This window comes from Ochotona curzoniae, unplaced genomic scaffold (genome assembly GCF_017591425.1).
Source record: "Ochotona curzoniae isolate NIBS_2020 unplaced genomic scaffold, NIBS_Ocur_1.0 contig_430, whole genome shotgun sequence".
Classification (NCBI taxonomy): Eukaryota; Metazoa; Chordata; class Mammalia; order Lagomorpha; family Ochotonidae; genus Ochotona; species Ochotona curzoniae.
In genome coordinates, this window is record NW_024466219.1 from 13,544,380 (window position 1) to 13,553,084 (window position 8,705).

An 8,705-nucleotide genomic window follows, 5' to 3' on the forward strand; every position below is an offset into this window, starting at 1 on the left:
GCGCGTTGACCCTGATGCCCTCACTTAGGGCAGCTTGTTGCTCCCAGAGTGAGTCCATGAACCTTGGCTTCCCAAGAGCAGATTGAGATGCAAGCCCAGTGCCCATCACCTCCACAGGAGCGGAGTGTCCTAGGCTGGCTCCTGGAAGGAGGAGGGCAAGGTGTGGGATGGTCACAGCAGGAGGCAGCAGGGCTGTACCCACGGGAGCTTAAGAGGTGTCAGAGGCCCTGGACCCGAGTGGGGAGGGAGAATGCATTGCTAGGTGTTCTGAAGTGGGTGATGGGGAACGGAAGTAGCCCTGAGAGCTGAGGCTTTACAGCCAGCCTGGGTACTGGCCTCTGGCACCTCAAGCTCCTAGTGTGGAGGCAGCCTTGCTTGCTGTCTCCTGCTGTGACCACCTGCCATGGAGCACAGCCGAGAAGCCCCCAACCTTTGGTCATGACTCAGAGTTAGAAGTCACAATCAACCGTGTACTCTCAGCTGAAAGCAGTTGGGATTAATGCTGACGTTTTTAGAAGGTGGCCCTTGTTAACTTCCTGGTTTCCTCTCAGCAGCCTCTTCTCCCCCAGCGCAGTCTCTATCATGTTCTGTGCCGTGGGCAGGGGCCAGAATCTACTTCTACCTGGGGGAATGGCAGAGGGTGGTAGGTGGTGTGTTCTTTGGCATGTAAGGGAAAGTGGCAGATTTATAAGGTTACCGCCTCTGGGCATGTCCATGGCCCTGGCACAGACAGTGCAGGGTGCAGGAGTGTGTAGCCAGTGGTGTTGTGGGCTGCACGGAGGAGGGTAGGCAGAAGCAGCTGCTGTGAATGAGGCTGCAGCCCAGGGCTCTGCAGGTTCCCTCCACCCAGCCTAGGCAGCAGCACCACCCGGCTATTGTCATGGCAAAAGAGCAGGGGGCCCCAGCAGCCAAGCAAAACCTTGAGGCAGCACCCCCTCCCCCAACATCACCGTAGACACCTTTGTAGCAACCAGTCTTTATTTCATTTTTTAAAAAAGGAAATCCAAAATAAGTTAGCAAAAAAAAAAAAAAATTAAAATGGCAAAACCACACGCTACTTAATTACAAACAAAATCACTGGCGAGCCCTGCCCCCGCCCCCTGAGCCAGGGAGGCCTTGGTCAGATGGCAGCTTTACAAACAACACACAACACAACAGAAAACATGAAGCTACTGGAAGGCTCCCCATGTTCCTTGCCAGAGTCTGGCTGGAGACCTGGCCACAGAAGGCTGTCCCTCCCCCGCTCTTCTCTCCGCCCAGGGTGGGCCCAGCCCAGCCCCTGGCATCAGGGAAAGAGGCCAGCACAGGGAGGGGGTGGTCAGGACACTGGCACTGGCTCTCAGGAGTGGGGTGGAGAGGTGGAATTAGTAGCAACGAGGAGGAGGTTCCCAAGTTGGCCCCGAGCCGGGGCACACCCAAGGTGGCACTCTGGTCCCAGGCTTGGTCTCCCTGGAGAAAGGGGACACACTGGAGAAAGGCCTCAGTGAGAGGAGGACCCCCCTTTCCTTGCTGGGCAGTGTCTGGACCTGACAGGGATGTGGAGGGGGAGGTCTGGCCCGTTGCAAGCCCAGGGCTGGCAGCCTGGCATCGGAACGGCCTGGCTTCTGAGGCCCCTGCTATAGAAACGGCGTTGGCATCTGGCACGGGCACCCGGCCCAGTAGGCCCGGTTCAGTTGGCCATGGTTTCATCTGGGAAGGCCACAGACACGTCCTCCACGGCAATGCTGTCCACAATGGAGGTGAGGGAGTGCAGGTTGTGGGCATCTGTGGGGTCAGCTGACAGCAGATGATCTGTGAGAAGGCAGGGCAGTGTTACTGGGGTGGGATCTTGAGGCCCGGAAGGGTTGTGCAGGGGTGTGTGTGTGTTCACACCCGAGTGCGCATGCGTCTCGTTGTGATTTGGAAGCAGCTACCCTGAGGTGGAGCCTGGATGCTTCCTCCCTGAGGACTGGAGCTGCCCTCTGCCTGGCCCAGCACTGACTCAGCACTTCCCAGAGACCCCTGGGGGCAGGGACCTTCTCTGCTGAGAAGGTCAGTACCAGGCCCCAGCGAGGTGGTGGACCCTCCCAGCCCACTGTTGGGGGTCTTGGTCCGCAGGCCTCTGGAGAAGCCATAGAAAGGAGCTGGAGCGAGGAATGCCTTTGTAGCAGGGGAGGGAGGGAGGGAGGGGGACCTGGCCTGGGGAAGGGATAAAGGGTGGAGCCCAGGTGACAAGGTCAGGCCTCACTTACCTCCTGGGTTGGAGCCGAACTCCAGCGCACTGCCCCACTCCGGACTGCAGGAGGCGCTGTGAGAACTGCATTCACTGGGCACCTGCATGATAGGGCAAGGGCCCAAGGTCAGGGCATGGCCACCGGCTCTCCGTGTGGGCTTTGGTGGGGATGGTGGGGGGTGAGAGAAGGTGGACCACAGGCTGGCCCTCCCGTGCCAACTGCCCCTGCCTCTGACTGCACAAGGGACCCAGCTGCCACCCACAGCGGTGATGCTGAGCTCCCAGGACACTCACTAGCAGCAGTCTTCGGCCCTGAGGATAAGGTTGAGGGTCTGGCTGCCCCTGCTGTGGGTCAGGGTGGAGTGGGAGGCTCTGTTGTCTTTCCTGAATTGCTTAGCCTGACCCTTTTAGGTTCTGCCTACAGCCCCGGAAGCAGTCCTTGCTCATCCCCGGGAGTGACGGTGGGGGAGGAATATGACCAGTGCAGTTGCACAGGCCTCCCCTCACCACGTTGTCTCCACCCCACCTCCTGAGAGCACAGGAGGTCAACTGGACAGATCAGATGAGATGGGAACCCCAGAAGCCCTGCCTGACACCTGTCTCAGCCCTCCCCAATCCCAGGGCTGTGGGATCCCGGGCTGGCCGCTTACCCCTGGCTGGGGCCCGGCACTGGCCCGGTAGCGCAGGTCGCGCTCCTCCTGGTTGAGTGAGCTGAGCAGCGCCTGCAGGCGTTCAATGTACTGGATGGCGCTGCGCAGGATCTCCACCTTGGGCAGCCGCTGGTTGGGGTTGAGCAGGGTGCTCCTCTTCAGGGCCTCGAAGGCCTCGTTCACCTTCTTGAGCCTGCGTTTCTCCCTGAGCGTGGCTGCCCGCCGCCGGTCCACTGACACGGACTTCCTCTTACACACCTTACACGCCCATGGCAGACACTGGCCAGGGCAGTGCTCGGGGGTCCCCAGCCCCTTATCTTCCAGGGGTCCCCGGGCTTCGGGACTCAGGCTGAGCTCAGTCCGCTCATAGCCTGGTGGTTCAAAGCCCTGAAGGTGGGCAGGCAGGTAGTTCTCCCCGTCGTAGAAGCGGGGCTCCTGGTAGAAGTAGGGGCACGTCTCGTAGAGCTCCATGGGGTCGGAAGAGACTGGTTCCTGCCACCGGCCCCCAGGCTCCTGCAGCCCCTCACGCCAACTGCTGGGTGCCATTTAAACCCTCCCGGCTGGCATGGGACCAGAGATAAATATAGCCCACGCCGTCGAAACCTGAGCCCCCGCTAAGCTGTTGCTGCGCATCGAGACGGTTCCAGGGGCTTACATGTGCGTCCCCTTCCCTCTCCCCCACAACCCCCACCCCGCCCCAGCCGCCTGCCCCTGACCGCCGGCTCCTGTGCACGGGTCGGGAGGCCGTCGGGTGTAATTTGATTAGTTTTCATTTCTCGGCAGCCCCTGTGGGGCAGGAGAGGTGGGGGGCATGTGCCCCTCTCATCTGCTGCTTTCAATTATTCCTGGCTGGGCAGCCGGCCTTCTTCTTGCTGGTTCCAGAGAAGCCCTTGGGTGCAGGAGGAGGAGGGGACAGGGCAGGTTAGTAAGGTGCAGTCTGCTCAGGGGGCTTGTGCGACCCTGAGCCCCCTCCCCACCCGCCAGCAGCGTGTGAGCTCCCTATGCAGGTAGAAGGGACCCTTGGAGAGAGATCATCTTGGAGCAAGAGGTGGCTGTGGATGGAGGGCGTGGCAGGCAACAGGGACTCGGGAAGGGGCCCCTGGGGGAACAAGAGGCTTGGTTTCTGGGGTTCCCCAGTGGCTTGGAAGACCTTGGTTGGCATGACTGCTGGTGGAGGCGACCAGGATCAAACTCGGCTGCCTCCCTGGCTGTATCTGCCAACTCAATGCCGTCCGCTGACCTCTTGCACACCAGACTTAGCTGACTCCTCACTGGGGGTGGGGTTGGAAAAGCAGGGGGCAGAGTCCGGGAACCCGTGGCAAACTCCCTTCCTCTCCCCTCCATCGCATGTGGCTGCTCCTCAGACCCCTCCCCTCGTGGGCTGTCAGTCTTCCTGGCATCACACAGGTCTCAAGTGTGTCAGAGGCTACTGAATGCCGGGGTGTCTCCACTCAAGGACTCCTCACAATAAGGCTTCCAGATGTGAGGGGATCCCATCCTCCTGGGGCAGCAGACAGCCCTTGGGTACCAGCACCGGAGAGATCCAGCCTCCGGGTTGGGGCTAGAGGCACCCCAAGCCCAGGCCACTGTCCCACCTCACCACCCAGTGGACCACGATGGTTACCACACTTGACCCAGCCCCAGGGCCCGAAGTCCCTGCACAGGTGGCAGACTCTTACCAATATTACAAGACAGTCATGTAGCTTCAGGGGTCCTGGGCTTGACCTGCAGTTGACTTTTCCAACCTCCCTCCCGACCCTGCCAACCCTGTGGACTAGACTGAGCAATGCCATCCCACACTCCTCTCCTGGGACAGGTGAGGCTTGGCATTTCAAGTTCAAAGTGGAGTGGAGGATAGAAGAGGAAGCTAGTGGTGCTGGGGGGGAGGTAGGATGTGGTAAGGGGCTTTGAGGCAGTTCCCCTCCCTCCTGTCATCCTTAGTGAGGAGCTGGCAGAATGCTGGTGTCCTCTTAGTTGGGGGGGGGGGGCAGAAATGGAGGCGAGGAAAGAACCAGTGGGTCCCATGAGGGGAAAGTGGGGCCCTTGGGCTTGCCATGAGACAGGAAATGGTATGTGGCTGCTGTGGCCACCAACCCTGCCTTAGACTAAAGAAGGAGCCTAAAGAAGGAGCCTGCCAGTCCACCCCCTCCATCAAAGCTGGGAACAAGGATGAGCCTTGCCTCAGTTTACCCAGCTGGGGGCTGAGTGGAGGGTGAGGGGAGGTAGGCAAGGACGGGTTGGGAAGGCCGATGTGTGTGGGCTCGGGGCTCATGTTGGGGTGACAGAACAGCCTGCATGTGGAGGCTGGGGAAACTGAGGCAGGGAGGCTGTGGCAAGCACCACCACAATGACCACGAGATGTGCCAGGCCCTAATGGCCCCCATCACTCACTCTGCCACCCAGCCAGGATGGATTCGCCTCGGAGAAGGCTCCAGGCTGACCAAGGGCAACATGTGTACCCTTGTTTGTGTGTTCCCACACAAGCACACACATGTGCATGCATGTACTCCCATGTGCTCACACATGCATGTGTTCATGTGTGCTTGTGTTGTGTGCTCCCCATGTGTGCCTGTGTATGCATGTTGGGGGTGCAGGGTGATGAGAACTGAACCTGGGCTTTCTCCCTCGGTCCTTTCTTTCTATCAAGACACAAGCATGGAGCCGTGTGCTGGCTGTCGGAGTCTCTGGGTTGGATGGTACGAGGTCTCGGCCTTCATCACTCTCATAGCTAAGGACAGGAGATGCATATGTGAAGCCATCTACTTGAGGGGGACAGTGTCCAGTGACAAAAGCTGGGACTAGCCCCCTCACTGCCTCCTCTGTGCACGCAGACTTTCTGTGTGAGAACCCCCTGAGTCTGTGTTGGGATGGAGCTGGCAGGGCAGGGGCAGTCATGGCCCTAGGCAGAGCCTATGCAGAGGGAAACAGGGTCGGCAGGGGCAGGGGGTTGGGGGTGAGAGGCCGGGAGCTTGGCTGGGGGCTTGGGGCCACCTCGTGTGCCTGGGTCTCCCAGATCCTGGTGTGTAGGTATGATGGCATAGGCCTGAGCAAGATGGTTTGGGGACCCCATCAAGACCCACTGTGGGGCACAGGACCTCCAAGGACACTCTACCCTCCCTAACACCAATGCAGTGAGGATCAGCCCCAGCCCACCTGATCCTGCTCTTGGGAGCTGAGCTGTAGGGGAACTGCCCCTAGTGCCCCTCCACCCCAGGAGCTGCCCTCTGATGGATGGGAACATATTGGTGCCCAGCACAGAGCCGCCTTTGTGCTCCGCCACCAGTGGCCATCCATCAGCAGTAACCTGACAGCAGGGCGTCCGGCCCTAATCCCCACCCCGGCTGGCCCGGCTGCAGCCACTTCTTCCCGCAGCAGTGCTTGCTCCCTCCCAGAGGAAGCCCCTCTCCTGATGAAGGGGGGAGGCCAGCAGGGGAGGCTTGTTCTGTATGCTAGGTTGATCTTATTTGCAGGGTATCACTGTTTTTCCAAATGCCCCCTGCTCCTTCCATCTCCTTCTGCCACCACTTCCAGGCATAGAGCACTGGCGTGTAGCATCCTCCTGTCCCTGCTGAGCTGGACTAAACTCAAAGCAAGCTTGCCCTTGCAGTATTTGCTCTGTGTGTATGTGTGTGTGTGTGTGTGTGTGTGTGTGTGTGTGTGTGTGTGTGTGTGTGTGCTCAGAGCAGTAAGAAGGGTTTGGAAGGGTGGGAGCCTGTGACTTCCCCACACAGCCCTGCTTTCTGTTTTCCTGAGTTTCGGGTGTCCTTGAGGCGGCCTGGCTGGGGTGGGGGTTGGAGTGAGGCACACACGCCTACACCTGCCAGGTGAGCCAGTGAGCAAGGCGGTGCTGACTGTGTGTATGTGCGGGGGGCCTGGCAGGTGAGAACAGATCTCAGAGTCACGGGCTGTCAGAGCTGTGAGGACTCAGGGCTGGCGTGCCCCTCTTCCTGTACCCTGCATGAAGGCAACAGAGGCCCAGACAAGGGAAATGACAGGGGACTGACTGGTGGTGGCCTGAACTTGGGCCTGGGGACTGGGGCAGGTGCTTGCTCACTCTCGTGCCCACTGGTCTCCCCACCCCCCACTGAGGTAGGTGCAGCCAGTGCTGCTCAGTGGTGTCGGGTCCCCCAGGCAGATAGACAGTGAGGGCATTGAAGAATTCAGGCCCATAATAGGAGACATGGTGATGGGGAGATCCAAGGGGCTGTGGAGGCCCCTGCAGGCCTCGCATTGTTTCCACTGAGGCCCCCGAGCTGGGCATCGGGTAACCACTGGGAAATCTCGGCTCTGCCTGGAATCCGGAGCTCAGAGCCAGGATCATCCTTCAGGCATCTCTGGCCTTGGGGTGGGGAAAGGTGTGGGCCTGGGGGTGACCGGGTCTGCGTGGGAGGAAAGATGAGGGCACACCCCCAGCCGGATGGGGTGCAGTGCACACTTGTGGTCTTCATTGCTGCTGGCTGCGGCTGAGCAGGAGACCGGAAGTCTGGGTGCAGACTCAACGCACGGCCGCCCTGTCTCCCCTCTGGTCCTTGGTTTCCCCATCAGTAAGTCCAAGCACTGGGTGAGAAGACCCTCAGCCTGGGGCCTGAGGAAGGGCTCCAGGGGACTGAGTGGAAAGGTTGGCCAGCAGGATGAGAGAGGGCAGACTCCTTCCCAGCCTACACTTTGCTCCTGGTTTCAGCCGCGTTGTAGGGGTGGGGGTGCCCATGCCAGCCACCTGGAACCCCTTGGCATGGTTTGTGATACTCGCCCTGGACGGAGGCTCCTGATCTTTGCTGGTTCTGCCCTTTCTGTGGGTCCAGGGGCCTGGGCATGCCACCTGCCCCTCCCCCTTCCCGGATGCTTCTATTTCTGCCTCTTTGACAAGTTGTGACATATTTGCCAGCAGCTGCTGCCTGGGTGGAGATGCCTTCGCTTTTCTCCCGACTCTGTCCTCTCCTCCCCAGCCCCTCTCCCGACAACCACCCCTTCCCAAAATGTGCCGCGAGGCCCTGCCCACATTCCCCACTCTGCCAGGACCCACACATCCAGCTCCTCTTGCTGATTCCAAGCGAGTTCTTAGTGGGAAGTGGGAAGGGCAGGCTGGGGCTCAAGGGCAGGGGGTAAGAGCTCTTGGGCCGAGTCCCACCCGTGTGGTTCGTTTGAGGCAAGGCTCTTCCCCATCGGTCTTCCTTTTTTTGTGTCTTTAAAATGAGTCCTTGGGTACTGGTGACTGTGCCTACTGCTCTCGTCTCCTGGGGCACTCACGCCTGTGGCCCTCTGCTGCCCTTCCTCCGAGCCCACACATGTGACCCCTCCCTCTGGCCCGGCTTCATCATCAGTGTCCCCCCTTTACACCCTCAGCCTAGAATGAGGAGCAGACACTCTTGTCCCCCACATCACCGGCTTCTGCTGCTCCCAATCCTTCCAACAATTCCCTCTCAGATCCGCCAAACCTCTCCCCTGGGTAGGCTCAGTCTGGGCCCTCTCCCCTGATGGATCTGTGTCCTGTGGCTGCACTGGCCGTGCCCACCTGGAGTTCCTGCTCTCAGCTTCTGTGTTCCAGGCCCCAGCTTCATCTCTGATTTTTCTCAGCATTTCTCCTCCTCTCTCTGTCCTACTCTCCTCCCTTGAGCTCCACCTCTGCCCAGCCTTGAAGAATTTCCTAGTCTGTCTTTTTCACTACAGTCTCTCAATTTCTATTCTTCCTTGCCCCTTGGATTTCAAGTATCTTGTGAATAGATGCTTGGTGGTCACCAGCTGCTCTGAGCTGCTACACGTAGTTCTCTCACTATAGTCTTGATAGTCTTATAGTCTACAGTCTCACAGAAGGAGAGGAAGATAGATAGATAGATAGCTCTTCC

The 8,705-nt window shown here is 59.5% G+C and overlaps 1 protein-coding gene across 1 annotated transcript; it reads right to left on the reverse strand.

The window, feature by feature from the left end:
• Positions 1 to 1,669: 1,669 nt before the first annotated feature.
• On the reverse strand, positions 1,670 to 3,404 carry MYOG (myogenin). The gene is made up of 3 exons (XM_040985240.1): positions 2,863 to 3,404; positions 2,232 to 2,313; positions 1,670 to 1,791 (listed from the first exon to the last, which is right to left on the reverse strand). Exons 1-3 carry the CDS (start codon positions 3,331 to 3,333, stop codon positions 1,670 to 1,672), a joined length of 675 nt encoding a protein of 224 aa, XP_040841174.1. The 5' UTR covers positions 3,334 to 3,404.
• Positions 3,405 to 8,705: the final 5,301 nt, after the last annotated feature.